General features: G+C 43.0%; 1 protein-coding gene across 8 annotated transcripts in view; it reads left to right on the forward strand.

Annotated features, from left to right (window-relative positions):
* The window catches only part of ELAVL4 (ELAV like neuron-specific RNA binding protein 4), a 91332-nt gene that overhangs the window by 68352 nt on the left and 3015 nt on the right, over positions 1-19965 (forward strand). For 7 of the 8 annotated variants that reach the window (XM_008575199.1, XM_008575202.1, XM_008575201.1 and 4 more), the window contains exons 4-6: positions 13334-13487; positions 15117-15342; positions 16983-17021. In XM_008575199.1, coding sequence (XP_008573421.1) covers positions 13334-13487; positions 15117-15342; positions 16983-17021 — 419 coding nt within the window. The remainder of the gene's footprint in view (positions 1-13333; positions 13488-15116; positions 15343-16982; positions 17022-19965) is intronic. The other variant, XM_008575206.1, reaches the window with a different exon arrangement.

The raw sequence follows: 19965 nt of genomic DNA on the forward strand, positions 1-19965 counted from the left end.
TTTTTATTTTTTTATTTTTATTTTTTTCATTGTGAAATGGGATCTTGTTTCTCTTTTTTTATATAAGAATATTTGTGAGGTACAAAGCTAATTGTCACCCCTCATGCCCATGATATGAGAGCCAGATTCATACTGTGGGCATATCCATTACCAGAAATAATTTCCAGTTTTTTAAAGCTGGAAACTAACTTAAAAACTTTTAAAGCATTATGTAGGCAGGCTAAACAGAACTTATAGTTGACCTTTGGACAGGCAGTTTGCAGCCTCTGAACTCAAAAATAATTTTTTTTTAACAAATGTGGTTTGAATTCTATTTCTTCTTATTTTAATTTTTATTTACTTTTAAAAAATATTTATTTTTTCATTGTACATGTTTATGGGATATAGTTTGTTGTTTCAATACATGCATATATTGTATGATGATCTAATTAGAATAGTTAGCATATCTATCACCTAAACATTTATCATTTGTTTGTGGTTATAACGTTCAAGATCGTCTTTTCTGGCTATCTTGAAGTATACAATACAATATTATTAGCTATTGTCACCCTAGGGCACTGGAACTTATTCTTCCTAGCTGTGGCTTTATAACTTTGTGCTAGTCTACCGACCTTTCCCCGGTTCTCCTTCCTCCTTTTCCCTGCCTCTGGTAAGCACTATTCTACTATTTCTTTCTTTTTTCTCTCTCTTTTTAATTTATTTTTCTTAATTGACCCATGATAATTGTATATATTTATGGAATACAGTATGAACTCAAATTTAAGTACATAAATACTGTTTTGCCAAATTGGCAGTGAATTGCTCATTACAGTGCTACTAGTAGGAGGTGCCTACAAAAGATGGTTCCCTGTTAAATATCCATTTCCCCTTTATTAAGGGGGATGTAAATGTGACTGTAGTAGGCACCTGTTAAATATCCATTTCCCCTTTATTAAGGGGGATGTAAATGTGACTGTAGGTGAATACTAGATGGTTCCCTGTTAAATATCCATTTCCCCTTTATTAAGGGGGATGTAAATGTGACTGTAGGTGAATACTGAGGATATGTGGAGGGCAAAGACAGGCCTCTGTTTAAGGTGCATACAATCTAGGCATTGACATAGCATCAAAGCAGAGAAAGAGCATGATGCCTAATTAAATCCCAATGCATAGTGAGGATGGTGACTCCAGAGGAATTGTTCTTTGCATTTAATTTCTTTACTTGGAGGACGGTCCCAATCCTCAACTTGGAGATCAGGCTCAGAGAGCTTAAGTGACTTATCCAAACCTGTACAACTAGGCAGCAATTGAGCTGGAGTTACCATCCAAAGGGCCTTGAAGGATTCTTCCAGAAGAGGAGCTGTGTAATGTGTGAGCACGAGCTTGAAAGGAAATAACAATAAATAATAATAGTAATGCTACCTTATGAGTATTTACTTTGTCCAATGCTATTGTAACCCTTTTCCATGCTTGATGTCATTTAATCTTTGTAATACCCCTGCAACTAGGTGCTTTACACATATAAGCTATAATTCTTAAAATAGCCCTGTAAGGAAGTGCTATTATCTCCTTTATATAAATGAGGAAACTGAGGCCCAAAGAGGTTAAGAGACATACCCGGGATCACACAGTTGGTGAGAGAGATTTGGAGTAAGGAAAAAACGTTTTAAAAATAGCTCTTTGGCAGTAGGTCGTAAGTGTTGGAATGTCACACTGCCTGTTTGCTCAGCAGCACGTGCTTTCTATGAGGGTGTGTGGGTGTGTATTTGGCTCTGTGCACACACGGGTTATACTCCCTGGCATGGGAAGTAGATATAAAAAGCAAACAAAAATGAATTGTGTGGCTCCTCCAGGTTCTTCAGCAAACAGACTTGGGGCTCAGGGCTTCTGCCATTTACCTGGTGACAGATTGACTTCTGGTCATTTCTTCTTGGGCCCCTGCTTTCCAGGTTTTGTACAAGGTCCTGTGATTTAGGCAAACCAGAGATGGCAGCACCCTGGAGATTCTCCCATCCATGTGGGTGAGAGAGGCATGAGGTATGGACCATGGGCTTACATTCTCTAGCCTGCAGAGCAGCCTTGAACCCTACTTGGGAAATGGGGTCAGTTCTCAGCATTTCAACCTTGAACCCAATGGAGATGATTTGCCCCATTTATGGCTTTGGGGATGCTGTTTGTTTAGCTTTTTTTTTTTTTTTTTATCCTTCTAGTTGTCTCCAACAGGGGACTTTGGGAAGCATTGGGTGAAAGGGCTGTGGATTCTGTAAACTGATCCTGGTACTCCTTGATCCCACAACTGATGCCTGTGCCAGTCCTGACCCTCTCCTGGGCTCTGAAAGAGCAGCTTTTGAATTTACACTGTAATTTTAGCCTCATATTAAGGAGCATTCCATTGAGTCTAATTGCATTTGGTCTAGCTCTTTGTCACATTAATTAGGAACAAAGAAAATAAGATGGTTCCAGAGTGCCTTCAGAAGAGGAATATGTTTACCAAAGGTTTGTGACCTTCATTAAAAAGTGATCCAAAATAGGATTTGAGCGTTTGGTACCACTCCTGTTAAACCTTTCAGAGTAGTGGGACACCTGTTTGGGTTTTAACCTGTGTGAGGAGCAGGATTAGAGAAGTATTCACTGCTGGCTCTGTCTCCAGAAGTTCCTGTCTCATGGGTGACACAGACATGCAAAGGACCAACTCTAATGCAGTGGGGGCAATCATAGGGCTGCAGAGGTTCCCATTTGATGTTGGAGGGAGATAGGCAGCTATGCAGTGTTTGAGCAGGAGAGGCATCTGGCCAAAGTAAAGCTCTGAGAAGGTCCATCTGTCGATGGTGTGCGTGTGGAGTGTTTGATAAATGAGACCAGCAGCTTCCAGGCTGCTGTGGTAGGTTTTTGTCATCCTTAGACACTGGTTTTCATCAGCTTTATTAGGAGCTTTATTCACTCTTTTTAAAGGCAAGACATACATATTTGTGAATAATTTGGAATATACAGAATCATATCAGGAAAGCACTGTCAACCATACCCAAGCTAATAGTGTTAATATTTTTATATATTTCCATCCTTTTTTATTGCATTACATGTTTACAAATGATTTTCTGGCTTATCTTTTTCTAATAACTGCATTAAGCTTTTACTCAAATGATAAAAGTATGACTTGAAGTAAAACATTTCCAGAGCACAGCTCTTGTGCAAACCAGAGGCATGAGCACTTTCAGGACAGGGTCTGGGTGAAGGGACAAAGGACTTCTTCTACCGCTCTGAGCAAACCCAGAAGAATCAGCTTCTAATGAGAAAGCAAGAAAGAGGCTTTATCATGGAGCAGCAGCCTAATTCTAGAGGGAGCAGGAGTAGAGAAGGGGAAGATGTGAGAGTGAAGGTTTTTCAGAAGGAACAACCTCGCTTCTCCAGGAAGGAGAGTGCGCTCCTGTAATCCTCCTCTCCTCTCATGTTGTGAACAGCAGCCCAATTCTAGAGGGAACAGGAGTAGAGAAGGGGAAGATGTGTGAGTGAAGGTTTTTCAGAAGGAAGAACCTCGCTTCTCCAGGAAGGAGAGTGCGCTCCTGTAATCCTCCTCTCCTCTCATGTTGTGATGCTGCTTAACCATTTCTCCATTTTCACTTTATTCTTCTAATAGCACTAACGCTGCCTCCAGGGTATCTTTCCACATTTGAGCTGTGCAGTTCCAGTTTGTCCCTCCCGCTTCCTTCTCTTGCTGGGGGTCATCAGGAGCCGGGCCTCCCACCCACCTCCCTCCGTCCACCTGCCTTGCTAAAGGCTTCCATTCCGCTGAAGTATCTTTTCGCTGCACTTGGCATAAGCAATTATTTCTCCTATCACTGTTCGTAATGCTTCCCGAAGAGTTAGCAGATCATTTTTTGCTGACAGATATCACCCCACCCAGAAATGATGGACTGCCTCCCTCAGTCTTGTTAATAATAAAAAGACATTTTCTCTCCTCCCCCATTATGGCTATACTCAGAGCCAGTGCGGGAGCTCTTCCCTGCCAGCGTCAGCAGGGGTGGCTGGATCTCTGAATCCCCAAGGAGCCAAGAGAGGGCACATGTCATTGCCAGCCGAAACTGGAGACACGTTTCCTCCAGTTGTACCAGCTGCCCTCTTTCTTGTGGGACATTCTATTTGGCTGCTCTGCTTCCCAGTGCCTGTTAACTTCCTTTGAATGAATAATTTCAGATGCAGGGGTAGGAGTTAGAGAGATGGAAATATAGTTCCCCTGCTCTCAGCTCAGTGAAGTTGATATGATTCCAGTATCCTAAAGGTCATCCACAGTGTCCTGTATGGATTACAAAAGAAAATTGGACAGGCAGGTTGGGAAGACACTTAGATTTTCAGAAGTGCGCAGAATGGGGTCTGGGGACTTCAGCTGTCTACCAGTATAAAAGAAACCAAGAGTGTGATGTGAGATGCTTTTTTAAAAAAAATCAGCATATCCTTGGCTGTGTGAGAAGAATTGTGAACTCCAGATCACGGGAAATAGTGGTCCTTTATTGTCTACGGGGTCTCCTCATCTCTGTTGTCTCGTGTCCCACTCTCAGCTCCACATTGTAAAAAGACTTGGCACTGTAAAGGTTGTCCAGAAGTGAATGAAGAAGATGGCAAAGAGAGCTCTGCACCCACATATTAACTCCACAGTGGTGGTTTTTCCATTCACTAGGAAAGAAAATTCTGCGTGATCCTAAGGCATGAGTTCAATCCTGTAATTCCGGAATCTGGGAAGAGAACCTGTGTAGCTATCAGAGTAAAATATTTGCTTTGGGTGGTCGTGACTCCCTCGTCATCAGAAGCATTCAAATGGAGTCACTAGGGATGCTGTAGAAGGGATTTCTGTCCCAGAATGGAGTCTGACTAAATGAAAGTGCTGAAGGTCCCTTGTAGCTCTGAAATGCTATAACTTGTGTTATTTCTGGGCCTAGAGCCTCTGTGTCTGGTATAGAAGCCACTAGCCATATATGCCATTTATTTTCAAATTTAAATTAATTACAATTAAATAAAATTTAAAGTTCAGGTCCTCAGTCAGACCAGGCATGTTTGAAGTGCTTTTTTCTCTTTTGTGCTACCATATTGGACAGCACAGTTACAGAACATTTTCTTGGTCCCAGAAAGTTCTGTAGATCAGTGGCCATGAAGATTAAAGAATCACTTCTCTGTGGTCATCATGCAACCTCAGGGCGGGACAGCTGATCTGTCAAAGGTCATAGAGCACCACACCCCTCTTCCCTTCCCCCTTCTTGTCCATTCAAAAGAGCTATGAGTTAAAATGAAGAGTCAAGTCCTCTGTCAAAAACTACGAAGGGTGACCCTGAGCAACTTTGCTTCTCTGAACTTATTTCCTCATCTGCAGAATTGTTCCTTCCAACTCTAACCAATATTTTATTGTGAGATTTTTCCAGCTTGGTAAATCTCCAAGGAAAGTAACAGTTTGTGCCAAGCACATGGCTTTTTTTTCACTGTCCAGGTTAGCATGGCATAGTGGAAAGATCCCATAACTTGGAGTCCTATCTGGGTTTGTCTCTTAGTCTGGCTATGTGACCTTGGACAAGTACTTGATCTCTCTGAGCCAGAGTTTGTCATCTGGAAAATGGAAATAATGCTACCTCACTTGTAGTAAATTATTGCTTATAGTGGGTGCTCAAGAAGTGCCCCCCAGGATGAAGAGGACAATGAATAGGGTTACCCCTAAGGTGAAAATTACATGAGGAGAGGGGAGGACTTTTTTTAATCTACATGTTTCAGAGATGCATAAGAGAGTAAATAATAAATCTGAGTCTTACTAAGACTCAGGCAACATATATAAAAACCTTTGTATAGTGGAAGTATTACAGAGCTTCCAGATGGCTACAGTAATTTCATCAGTCTTTCATAAAGCAGGAGCCAGGAGTTGCAGTTAAGTGGAGACTGAGCCTGGAGTTGCAGTTGAGTGGGACTGAGTCTGAGCCCCTGAGTCCAAGACCAGCTCTTCTAGGCCATGAAACCTTTAGTTCATCTCTACTTTAGGGGGGCCACTAGATTCTGAGAACCTTGTACCAAGTGAGCCTCTTTGATAATGTGATGGACTTTAAAAGAAGTTACAAGGCATGTGAATCTATCATCACACCTTTTTTTCTTTAAAAGAAATACTTACCTGACCTACTGTGTGCCAGGTACTCTTATGATATTCTTGGATACTCTTTAACTTCATGATTCCTTCTAGCTCCTTCTTTACATCAGAGTCAGCTCCTGAAAAAAAAGCTAAAATCCACTGCATAAAGTGATTTCAATTCAGAGAGCATTTTTTGAGCTCCTGCCCTAGTAAGGCTTTGAGACTAGATGCCACAGGAAATCTGCAGAGATCGCCAGGATGCTCAGACTGGTAGCACAGATGGCTGTGATGAGAGGCAGGGTGTGATAGCTGCTGCCATTGAAACGTGTATCTTCTGTAGAGTCCAAGGGGTGAGCAGTCATTTGTGCCTGGGCCTCGTGGAAGAGGTGGCATTCAGGCGAGGCCTAGAAGGATGGTCCAGAGTTCATTTTGCCATGATGATGAACAAACAGCAAGAACAAAGACATAGAAGTAGAAACCTTCAGCACATAGTCAGAAAATAGTGAACATGTTTTTGTTTGAACTGAAGCTTAGGGTGCATGAAGGGGTTAGCAGTACATGAGAGGTTGGGTCAGATTCCAGAGGGCTTTGAATGCCCAGGTGAGGTGTTTGGATTTTTGTCACAAGGTGTTAAGGAACCATTGAAGGTGTTTGAGTAGGAAAAAGTGGCACAATCAGAACTCATTAGAAATGTTGTCATCAGGTTTTGCCCCCGAAAAAATAATAGCATGTATCAGGTGGCAGGCAGGAGAAGCATAATGAGTGGGGCTACCTAAGTGGACACCTGTCCTGCCTGTGGGTGGGGCTCCAGCTGCAGGCCCAGAAGTAAACCAATCCTCACAATCAAAGCTGCTGTTTCCAGGAGACGGCTGGCTTCTTTCTTCTCTCCCCGCTCCTGGAGGTAGGATTGGAGGTCCCTGGGTTGAGGGTTTGCTCCTAGAATGCCCTGGTAGCACCAGAGTCTGTTCTCTGCTGCCGTTCTCCTGGTTTCTTTGGAATGAATGTTCCCCAGGGACCTGTCTGCTCTGGGGAGTTTGTGTTCACTCAGAGAGTAGGGTGTTACAACAGATTGAGGAAAATCTGCAGCCTGATCTTCTGAAAAGATAGGTCCGTGTTTGTGTGTCTCCTCTGCTAGACAAATAGTACTACATGTCAGAGACTGTTGTATTCATCTCAGCGCCCCTGGTGTCTAGCATAAGGCCTGATTACATAGCAATCATATCAACACAACTTTTTATTGAGTACTTACTGTGTACTGGGTATTGTGCCTAGAAATCTTAATTCATTTGCTTGTTTAACTCTCAACAGTTCTATTAGAGAGACTCTAAACTGTTATTCAAGTGATGCAGTTCAGAAAGGTTAAGTGACTTACCCCATGGTCATACAACTAGTAAGTGGTCAGGATTCAAATCCACATCTCTCTGATCAAAAAGCCCTTGCTTTTAACCTCTGTCTCGTTTCCTTCCTTGAGCAGGTGCTCAATTTCAGCTAAAGTAACATAAACAAGAACTTCTTTACAGTGGCCTGTCTCAAAATACAGTTACCTGACACTCCACTTAGCACCTAGCAATGAGACCCACAGGATAAATAAGGAGTGATGAGGACAGGAAGGATGCTCCTAGGGTGTGAACTCGAGTAGAAATAGGAAAAGGGTGGAGGCTACGGGAGAGAAAGATTAGAACTCAGTAGAAGGAAGAACTTTCCAACAATCAGTGATGGCCAGCAATAGGGTAGGATACCTCATGAGGTACTGAGTTTACTGTCCTTGGAATGTGTAAGGTGAATGGCCAGCTGTCTTGGATCGTGTTCTAAACTTTTTTATTCTGGTTTGTTGTTGTTTATAATTAGGACATAATAATTGTACATGTTTATGGGGTTCAATGTAATGTTTCAATGCATGTATACATTGTACAATGATCAAATCAGGGTAGTCAGCATATTCATAACTTCAAATATCTGTCATTTCTTTGTGGTGATAACATTCAAGATCCTCTTTTCTAGCTATCTTGAAATATACAATACATTATTTTTAGCTGTAGTCACCCATTATGTAATAGATCACCAGAAATTATTCTCACTATCTAACTGTAACTTTGTACCCATTGACCAACCTCTCCCCCAAACTTTTGAGGCCACTTCCAGCACCAGCTTCCTGTGAAGCAGATTTCAGGGAGAGCACTTTCTCCTGGGATCACCAGTCTCACCTTTTTCTTCACTTACCATGAGCAATGGTTGTAGAGGTGAGCAGTTTTATGAATGGAATACCTAGCTCATGAAAATATCCAGTCAGTGATAGAGGTCATGTCATTATTGTAATCTGAAGGGGCCAACAAAGACATCACTGTTTTCCACATCCAAGTTCTAAACCGATTGAGAGGTAAGACAAAAGGGAAAAGCATATAGAATCCTAAGGTCATCTTTATTACTGGTTAAGGCCTGGATGGGTTATATGGATACAATCAGTTTCCTACCACTGAACCCTCCACTAATGCAGACTGACACAGGTGCTGTAGACCCCACAGGCCTCCCCATATGACAGCAGAGCCTGCCCCCATAGAACTTAGAGCCTGGAGTAGAATGTGTGCTCCGGCTGGCGTCTGGCTCCCAGAAGGGAGGAAGCAGGCAGCCTCTGAGCCCCACATGCCCATTTCCTTTATTGAAGCCTCCATTCAGAGCAGTCACTCTATTTCTCCTGGAGAAGAGTGAGTGAAAGGAAAGAGAAAGGTCTAAACTATTACTGGGGGAGGGGGGCGCATCTGCATGGAAGAAACACCAGGAGTGGGAAATGACTGTCGCCTATCAGGAACAGCCCTCTGTGTTGCACTCTTCATTTGTTTGTTTACTTCCCTCACCAGGCTGTGGGGTCCTTGAGGCAGAGACTCTCCTAGTGCCCATCTCAGGGCCTGGCACACAGTAGGTGTCCAGGAAGAGGCGGAATGAATGAACCCTCATCTTAGTGTTTTCATGATGGAGAACCTTTCTGGGGCTGAGAAGGATGCCTTTGCCTCTCATTTTATCCTCCTTATAGCACCCAAGAGCATACCTTTATCATCTGTGGGAATGTGTTAGAGGAAATTCATGGCAGTGAAATGGTAAAAAATGGTCCAGACCCTGCCAGAGTTGCAGAGGACAGTGCCCCTACAGGCGTTTGCTGGTAATGTTCCAGATGTTTGCCTGGGTGGTAAAATTGGAGGGTATGTCCCAATAAGGGCTAGATTCTCAGGCTGGCCTCCAAAAGTCTGTATGACTCATCACATAATAATATTTAATAAGTATCTACAAAGTTCTAGGTATGTGCTAGACACATTAAGTATATTATCTCAATTCATTACAATAACCCGTAAAAGGAGAATCATCACCCTTTTTACCGGTACAGAAATTGAGATTTATCAAGATCAAATTACTTGCCCAAGGTCACACAGCTAGTGAGTACAGGAGCTGCCCCACAGTCAGGGCTCATAAGCTTGATACTGTACTGTCATTCTTGCAGAGGGTGTGGGGACTGCGAGCCAGCAGGGATGGAGAGAGCTGGGGAGTTTGGAGGGACTGCAAATCTTCCATGGAAATTATCTGTAAAGTCAGCTGTTTACAGTCACTTGCCTTTGGGCCACCCTGACCCAGAGAAAAGAGTGGCTTCTTCACTCCCAGCTCTTTCTGAGCTTCAGAATGAGATCAGTGCTGGCCTAGAAATGCCAGTCTTATCTTCAGAGACTCTGGATGAATGAAGCAGGCAGGAACCTGACAGTCTGAGGCAAGGGGGATTCTCTAGGACGCTGGCTCCAGCATTGGAAGCCCCAGGCTCTAGGCCCCTGGCTCAGGGGGGTTAACTTACCAGTAATGCCTGACCCTCTGCAAGGGCTGAAAGTCAGCAATTTTTTAGAAATGTTTCAGCCTCACAAAGGGACTGAAACCTGTAATCATTCAGTTAGAATTTAATAAATGTTTGAGGAAACTTGAAAAGTTTAGATACTGGGACAAGCATTTGGATATTGAATGTGGGAAGATCCTTTTTCCATAATTTTTGCCTGCTCCTCACCCACAGGTTTCCTGGACAGGGGCCTAAGAAAACAATAGGCTTAAGGTTCCAACTAGAAAATAAAAACTAAGCAGGAATTACAATTGGTAGAGAAAGGACTAAGGTGCTGTTCACCTTTGAATTTGTTGCTGTTCTGTGGCTGGAATTTGTCTCTGGGGATCTGTCGCAGTAATTCTCCCTGGCTGAGATTCTGCCTCTGTCAGAATCATCTTTTGGGGAAGTGGTTTTAGTTGTGTCATTGACTTTCTAGTGCCAGCTCCTTTTCCCAGCAGGATCTTTACCCAGCCTGCTCCCCTCTGTACCCCCAGCTCTAGCTGCCCAGAACTAGTGAGAATCAAGGTCATTACTATCCTTTGTGCATTTATTGGGTACCAGGCACTGCACTAAGCCCTTGACCTTCATCACCTCCTTTGGCCTCACAACAGAGGAAGGCTATTTTAAGGCCTTCCCTGACCTCACCCCCATCTGTCTCACCACTAGTCTCACCTCAGCTCTGTCTCCTTCCTGGCCCTTTTAACCCTTGATTAGTCTCTCCTTCCTCTGTGTTTCAGTCTCACCCATACATAGCCCTGGCTAACACACATATGTGGCACTGTGATAGCTGGTCTGTGTTTATTCATCCATTCTCCTGCTCCGCTCATATATACTGAGTATCTCCTGTGTGTTGTCTATTGCTCCCATTGCTTTAGAGCAAGAGACCATGCCTTGTGCTTGCTGTATCCCCAGCACAAAACACTGTGCCTGGCTCATAGTAGATCCTCAGGAAACATTTGCTGATAGAAAGCCTCTAAGTGATGTCAAGCCCTAGAACACTTCTTTCAGTCCTTCCAACCCCAGATGCTGGAGAATGGGAAACCTATCTCTGAGCTCTTAGCTTGGTGGAGAAACACAGCTCTGATTCTGGGTGCTTGACTCTCAGTGATTCTCCTCAGTGGAGGAACCAAGCTGCAATTAACCCCAAAGAGCCAGTAATGCCAGTGTCATTCAGCAGGAGCTGTGGGTGTTCATTCAGTTTTTTCAGTAGGCGTTGAGCACCCTGCAGTTATCAGGCTCTGTGCTGGGAGCTAGAGCCACAGAGATGAATAAGACACACATACACACAACCCACAACCTCAGGAGATCATCAGACTAGGTGGAGAAGTGGTGAATTAAGGTCAGAACGGGTTTAGTACCGTGGTTCATTGAGAGCACTTCTAGGGAGACTTTTAGCAGAAGGTGAGATCAGAGAAAGCTGTTTAGAGAAGATGATATTTGAGCTGAGCCCTGAAGAGGAGTAACATTTGGACCTAAGGAAGTAGGTGGAAAAAATTTTCTCCGTGAGCAAAGGCTTAGAAGTGGGAGGTTGTGCTTTGTGGGAGCACAAATGTCATTCAGATAATTAATTTGTCAGTAATTGGCAGGGGTGAGACAAAGTTGACCCTCATTACCATGGACATATCACTGATGTTTTCATTTCCTTCTGCCTACTATTCCTTCCTACTGCCTGAAAAACAGTTCTGCTAGGTTATAACCTGAAAGACTTTGTCCCTTCAAGGACAGGGGTAGGAGAACCTTTTGTGGAGTAAAGCCCTGTCTAGGTAGTCACATGAGGCTCTTGGTCCTTAAGCCCCCATACCTCAAATGCACACACAAGGACCTTCTGTGTAAAGGCCTCTCTACCTCTCAGCCTGTGATGGCCAGGAGCCTACAGAGGCCTCTCAGGCCACCCAGAGTTTCTAGAAGATGTAGACACTGCGGGCAGCTGCCTCGCTCCATCAGCAGGAGGAGACCAGCGAGGCAGATTAGTCACTCACATCATTTTATCTGTTGAGTCAACATCTATTTTTAGATGTGAAACCCATAAAGGGACCTGGCATCTGTGTCATCAAAAGGGAGAGAGTTCCATGGATGAGGGGTCTGCTCATTCTCTCCCTTGAAGGTCTCAGAAGCAAGGCCCACTTTGCTGCTGGAGGTTTAGTTCCTAATGTCAAAGGTCGACTCTAACATGTGTGATTCCTTTCACACACACACTTTTGTGTGCATGCACACACACACATACTCATCCCTACAGTCTTAGCAGGTCTTGTGGACTGGTTGTATAGATTAAATAAAACTCCCAACTGGAAAATGCTAAGGCATAAGTCCCTTCCTGTCCAACGCTGTCAGATGTGCTCTGAAATGACTGTTTTCATCATTTATTCTGAGCCATAACTGCCCCAGAAATAGCTTTAGCAGGAAAGTGCTTTTGTTAGACTAGCTGTAAATTATATTTCAAATGTCTGATGTTGTTTTCTTAAAAAATAAATAAATAAATAAATGCAAGTCTAAAATTAATGACTGCTGGGGTTTGCTTTGCTTATGTGTACTGCTACAGATTTGGCTTCTTGCAGATGGAATTTCAGATCTGTTTACACTTCTGTGTTAGCTTTTTGGAAAAAAAAAAAAGCAGTTGAGAGATCTGGGAGGACAAATTTACAAAGTCAAACTTATAACCATCGGTGAGGTTCTCTGCTCTCCCCCACTGCCCTTTCCCTCCCTTCTTTCCACTGTGCCCCCATTCTGTTTATTATGGTTTTGTCTGCCCTGCCTCAAAGTTAGAGGTAACTGGTCCCTGCAGATGTAACGACAAGGTCACATATCCAGTTTCACAAGCAGATGTTCATTCAGCCCCGTTTCACCAGCACTTTGTCATTCAGTGAGAGCAGACCTTGTAGGAACAGATTGGAGCAAAACAAAGGGAGGGACATAAAAAAATCTTGCAGAGAACCTGATCGCTTTTACATGTTCAAGAAGGAGATAGGGGTAAGGAGGGTGTCAAGGAGAGAAATGTGCAGAGCACAATTTCATGGGGGATTTTTTTAGTTTATTCAAAGATTATTATGTGTTGGATGCAGTAAATCATCTATACACCCACATCCAGGAGGTAAATCTTCAGAACTCCATGCGTGGGTAGTTCTGCATTTAACAGCTGCCATACAGTAGCTATTTTGTTCTGCACTTAGAGACCCTTATCTGTGCATTTGTTTTAAGTTATCATCAACTTTCCTCTTGTTCCTCTATTGCTGTTCTCCTGGTTCTCATTACTATTATAAGAATAGCTAAAACTCTGAACCACTGAGTAATCTACTCTGACACTATGAGTTGTAACGATAGATGAGGGGCTGTCATCTTGGTTGTTGACTCAGACTCTACTCTGAGGGTGATTGCCTGTAATGGATTTAGCTCCTCTTGCCTTTTCCTAGGTCTCATATGCCCGTCCAAGCTCTGCCTCAATCAGGGATGCTAACCTGTACGTTAGCGGCCTTCCCAAAACCATGACCCAGAAGGAACTGGAGCAGCTTTTCTCGCAATACGGCCGTATCATCACCTCACGAATTCTGGTTGATCAAGTCACAGGTTAAGTGTTTCTTTGTAATTTCTTTCCTTGTGTCTCAATGCCCTGTTACCTATAGGAGCAGGAGGCTAATACTACTTTGAGGTAGAGGATATGGGTCATGAATAGATAGATTTTTACTTGGGAGAAAGATCTCTTATCAGTCAACTGCCCAAATTTAAAATGGGCCCTCTTGGGAGGTAGGAATTCTCCATCATGGGAATTGTTTCAGCAGCAAATAAACTACTTGTCAGGTTTGTAAAGAGGACTCGGGCCTCAGGTTTAGAGTGTATGACCTTCAGTCTCTTTCAGCCCTCAGCTAAGTGACATGACTTTTGTATGTGAAAAGAACATGTATGTATAGCTCTAGCTCCAATTCATAGAATATACAGTTAGAAGAAACCTCAGACTGTCTCATTTCACACATAAGGAAACAGGTACAAAGTGGGAGACTTGACTTCCCACCAACTAGTTAGTAGCCATGCAGGGATATGAACCTCGAATCTGGTACTGGGATTCTTTGTCCATAATGGAGAAAGGCAACCACCACCCTACAGTGAGAAAAGTAAGGTACCCCAGGTTGCATTTTTAGTGACAAGGTATTTATTCCTACCCCCAATTTGATCCCAACTTAAAAGTCACCCCGAGAGTAGTTTAGCACGTTTATCATTTGATTCATGAGACAAACCCTCACTGGAGTTGGCTCTGCCCCAGACAGTGTACAGAAAGACACCGGGAAACAGGGATGAAGGAGGCACAGTCCTCATACTTACAGGACTCCAAGGTGACAAGTATTTTCTAGGGGCTGTCCAGTGCCTCATGAGAGCTCAAGAGAAGGAATGCTAAGCCTAGTAGAGATTATTGGGAAGGCTTCATCGAGGAGGCAGTGTTTGAACAGGGGTTGGGAGGATGACTCAAAGTTATATGGCAAAAAGGAGGTATAGAGCATTCTAGGTGGAGAGAACTCCCACAGCAAGGAGTCGAGGAAAAACACAACCTGCTTAAGGAACGTAAGGCAGTACAGAGTGGCTGGTGTGAGGCTCAACAGGGGATTTGGAGCCAGATCACCAGGGGCACTGAATGTTGTGCCAAAAAGTCTGGACTTTATCTGTATGCAGCATAGAGCCATGGAATGGTATTTTGTAGATTTTGTTTGTTTGTTATTCTGTTTTGAATGGGGGGGGGGCAGTGAAGTATAGGTACCATACACAAGGTACAAAATTCGAAAGTTACAAAAGAGGTATACAAAAGATTTGTAAAGAGTGTGATATGGTCAGAGTTTGCTTTTCAACTAGATTACTTAATGGCTAGGTGTGGAGGACATGTTGGGGGACTAGAAACTGGACAGTGGATGATCAGTTACAGTAATTCAAGGGAGATGAAGACTGAGCAGAGCATTGGTGAGCTAGAGAGGACAGACGCAAGAAATCCCTGTGTTCTGTGGGTGGGAGGCATCTGTCCGGAGCCATGACGGCAGAAACACAGGCAGATTCATTCTGGTGGTAAGAAAGAATCAGGAATCTGGGCTCAGCCCTGGCCCCACAGGTGGGCTGACTCTCACCGAATGTCGACGGGGCCCAGCCCATCTCTTCCTAGAGATGTTTACCGTTTTGTTTGTTCACTCTTTACAAAGGCTCTTTCTCTTTCCCCAGGAGTGTCTAGAGGGGTGGGATTCATCCGCTTTGATAAGAGGATCGAGGCAGAAGAAGCCATCAAAGGGCTGAATGGCCAGAAGCCCAGCGGTGCTACGGAACCGATTACTGTGAAGTTTGCCAACAACCCCAGCCAGAAGTCCAGCCAGGCCCTGCTCTCTCAGCTCTACCAGTCCCCCAACCGGCGCTACCCCGGGCCACTTCACCACCAGGCTCAAAGGTTCAGGTAGGCATGCCCACAGAGAAAACAGCTCTGCTATTAAGGTACAGAGCTGGCCAAGGGCCAGGGAAGCCCATGGCCCTGAAGGATGGGGCAAGGGTAAGAGCTTTTGCCCCCAGGAATCACTGTGCAAAACTCCCCCAAGCTTCAGTTTCCAATCCTGTAAAATGAGACAATAGGACAAGATGCTCTTCCAAGCCCCCTTCCAACTTCATACTGTGACTGTACAGTTAAACTTCAGATGCTTTGGTAGAAACAAAATTTTTGCATTTAATCGAACAAGATTTAGTTTCAACCAGAGTTAATCACAGATAAGTGACCATATTCAGCAGCTTAGACTTAAGACTGGACGGTAGCTTTTAATAAAGTCAAAGAATAGACCAGGAGGCAGGTCCTTGCCAGAGGGAGTGGTTTTTCCTGTCCTCTTTTCCCTGGGCAGGTAGCTCTGTTAGGTTCAGGGGAGGGGGAATACCGTCTTTGGTGTTAATTTTACTCTAAGTCAGTAGACACTGGGGAAGACAAGGAGGAAGATTTTGTCCAAGCCTTATTAGTGTTTCCTTTAGGTACCTAACCCCCAGGAAACCCCTAGTGCAGTGGGGCATTTCCTTTCTGCTGGACATTTCTGAACGGCAGGTTTCTCTCCATAAAGGCAGAACAACCTTGACTGACCTCTACTGTACAAGAGATAAGAATATTCTTGACCTACCCATAATAAATTCAAAATAATTATTTTATTCCACCCATATCTCAACTTCCCTTTAGTGAAAGGGTTTTTCTCCTTAGACTTCACATGGGAAAACAGTAGGTCCTTCTATGTAGAATAGTATTGTTGATCTGGCCACACTGAGGAAAAAAATCAGTCTCTTTAGTGTCCTCCCATGCCCCGTGAATTTGAAATGGTTAATGATTTCGTGAAGAGTCCAAGTCATCTAATTTTTATTTTGTGTGAGAGCACATGCAGTATTTATGTAAAAAGCCTCTCCAGCAGGCTTCTAATGGTGGAAACTATGGTTACTACTGCCCCATGGTGTGAATAGCTTGTCCCCAAGTAAGGTACTGAACATGAGGAAGATTACAACATAATGGCAGTTTGCTGGGAGGTACTTTTGGGCTGTAAATAGTAAGGTAATTTTTAAAAATCTTAATCCACAAACTCCCCCTGCCCCTCGAAAATGTGTGTGGTAAGATTCAGTTAATATAGATAGGCTGGCAGAAAAGATCCGTTCTGATGCATACTGTGTGAATGGGTATTGTTAATTTGGAACAAAGACATTTATTCACAAGTGTAATTATAGTAAAAGGTGAACAATTGAAGAAGCTTTCCCCCACTTTTAACAATTTCACACACAATATAAAACAAAATCCACACAAATGTCCTGGGAGGTGGGGGGAGTGGGATTAATTCAGACCTTGAAAGAAAAGGAGATTCATTAGACACTTGCTGTAAACTCTAGTGTTGACCCGAACATGAATTACTTGCAGTTGGAGGCAGGAAAGGGGGAAACTACCGGTGGATAGACTCCTAAGCAGTGGGGAAAGTTGTCGAGCTTTTCTTCTTTGAAAATGGAGCATTCTTATTAATAGTTCCATTGAGCGATCTTGCCATCTGTGAGGCATTAACCCAGAGACCCTCCTTCTCTTTGCAGGCTGGACAATTTGCTTAATATGGCCTATGGCGTAAAGAGGTAATTAAAACTCCACAGATTGCCAGATGTCCGTGTTGGCACAGACTGGGGCTAGAATTTTTTTTTTTTTTAATTCACTAACTTTACTTTTTTTTTTTAATTCTTCCTTTTTCTTCCACCAGCATGTCAAATTCTTAATTTTAATTTCGGACCTCAGTTGATTTTGTTTCTTTTAGGGCACACAAAATGTATTTGTGTGTTTCACTTTTTCTTTTATTTGCAGGTGGGCTTCTCCTATGGTTCAGGTGCCACAGCTACCAAGCCTTTGATAATCTGGTCTTTCGAATGGCTCCCCTAAGGGGAAAGGCTCCAACCCTTTGCTGGCTGGTTTTGTAAACTTGCAGAGCAACTGTTTTGCATTAGCAATGCCAAGATTTAGTTAAGAGGTCGGATTCCAGCAAATCAAAATTAGAACATTTTGCTAATCATGGTTGACAATCTTATGATTTTCAGTAGAAAAATTAGATTCTGGACTATCAGCCCCAGCCAAAGCATGAATAAATGCGTGGATGATTTTCAGACTCCTGCCTCCCCCTCCGTGTGCATTTCAGAGCACATCCTGAGAATGAGTGTATCTGTGTGCACCTCAACCAGGGGTTTCTTTTGTTACAGGTTTTAACGGTTATTATAAATCCTCCCTTAGTTATATATGTGTGTTTTAAACTTGCTGTTTCTTTCATTTAAAGCCTTTTTGTGGGGTTGGGGGCTCAAACAGACTCAAGGCTTTGGGGGCTCTCTGAATGCAGTCACGAGGGTGTTCCAGACCCAGTCTGAAATAAGAGTCTTGGGAAGTTGGGTATATTATGTCACTGTGACCATGAAATTCCCATATGTATTTTTGATAAGCTCCACTGCACTGCTAGGGACGTAGTGTCTTCATCATCTTGCTCAGTAGAGCTGCAAACTTTAATTCCCCTTTCCACAGTCAAGGGAAAGAGATGTGGTCTTTAATAGTTTGCATCACACTCCCCATACTAGGCAGTTCTTTTACCACTTGGCCATGCGTGGTAAGTACCCTGACTCTGGAAACTGGCACACTGTGGAGGAAGTAACTTGACTGCAGACTTCCATATCACAGCGCCAGCCTCTCGAATCTCAATCCCAGCCTGGTGAGGATAACTGTCAATTATCGCCACATGCCTAGCACACTGCTTGCCTGTTCCTGGGCATTTTACATCTTTCCTAGCTCTGTCCCATCCCTTTGCTCCTCTCTGACTTTAGTGAGGAAGCACCAAAAGTTATGAAAAGAGTGATGCTTATAACATAGACGAGGCCAGGGAAGACAGAGCTGCGGCTTGTGTGTTGCCACCTCCTACAGTCCCACCCAGAGTAGACATCACTAATTAACAGCATTCTCTTTTCCTACTGAACACAGATTTGGATCTAGACTCCTTCCTACCCAAGTACTCCAGATAGCCATCACCAACTAGAGTAGGTGTTCTACTTGAGACCTCTTTGCGGGCCCTGACCTTGGCCTTATCATAAATAGTTAGCCATTCTCTACATATAAACTGAAAAGGGGTCAGTTCACCCAGTTGGAGGAGAGAAGGATGAGAAGATAGTCTTCAGAAATAATGCAAATAGCAATTAGATATGGATTTGCTCTTTTAAGAATCTGTTCCATGATTTTTGGTTTTGTTTTGTTCTTTGTTTTTAAGCAGGAGGGAAGATTGACTTAGTGAGTAATAGCAAAAACAATGTCTATTGTGTTGTTATTATGTTTATCACATCTTCAGCAGCCACTTGATTATCTAAATTCTAGTTAGATTCAGAACTATTCTTTAATAGGACTTTCAAATCTCCAAGAATATTTGCTTATTTTAAAAAACAGTGTCCTAGTTCACACTTTACCCCAGGCTCTTCCCTGGTTTTTGCTGCCTCTCCTCCTCCCTCTCTCCCCCCAAACACACAAAACCCCAACAAATGGGAAGCAAGCTACTAGTCATTGTATAGGGTCAAAATCCCTGTATAAGTTTGGTATGAAACAATATGTTTACAAATATTGTTCTGCTGGAGCACTGGTAACCTTTTCCATCTGATGCATTCATCACAAATCACACATGGATTTATTTTATCAGACGGTGAATAGAATCTGAAGGGTTATTTTTTCAAGATTACACAAAAACTGAAAAGATTTCTAAGCCTAATACAAAAGTATTGTAATAGGACAAATAACAATTTTGTGGTTTTCTAATGGGGATTCAAGATATATAAATGCACAAGCCACTTGAATTATTGCTTCAGTAACACTTAGAAATGAATTCCAGATAACATAGCATCAAAGAGTGATACATTTTATTATTATTGCTCCATGTTTTTATGGGAATCCTTTTGAATAAATTTTAAATGAAACATGAGCCACCCATCTGATTAATAACAAGACATGTCTATTTATTCTCACGTATCTCCATCCTCAATAATACCAAGAGGTCTTCGACAACCAGAAGTTGAGAGACTGCAAAGATGGTAGATTTGAGCACTTCTAGGGCCATCCCCTAATCTGCCTAAAAATAATAAAATAAAATTTCCCAAGCATTAACAACCATCAGTTATTCACTAATTCAATCAATAAATATTTACTGAGTGTTTTATATGTCAGTATGTCTATGAGATTCCCATTTGTGCTCCACTGAATAAATAAATAGAGCAACGGAATAAATGAAATAGAGACCCCACCTGTAAGAACTCACTGCCTAGTGGTGGAGGGGGATAAGGTCGGAGAGGGATACCCTATGAGCACATACTGTGATAGAATTATGATGGAGTCTTGCTCTGGGAGGCTTGGGAGTCCCTCGTGGGTTTTAAGTATTGACGTAGGCCTTTCTCTTGGCATGTACATGCCTTAGCCGTTTCCATCAGAAGAAATGCCACAGACATTAGTTTTTGCATTTTGGTTTTTAAACCCTGAAAACTCTCCTGCAAACACTCACTCAGCCCTCTGCCC

The sequence above is a fragment of the Galeopterus variegatus genome, unplaced genomic scaffold (assembly GCF_000696425.1).
Source record: "Galeopterus variegatus unplaced genomic scaffold, G_variegatus-3.0.2 Scaffold1155, whole genome shotgun sequence".
Taxonomy (NCBI): Eukaryota; Metazoa; Chordata; class Mammalia; order Dermoptera; family Cynocephalidae; genus Galeopterus; species Galeopterus variegatus.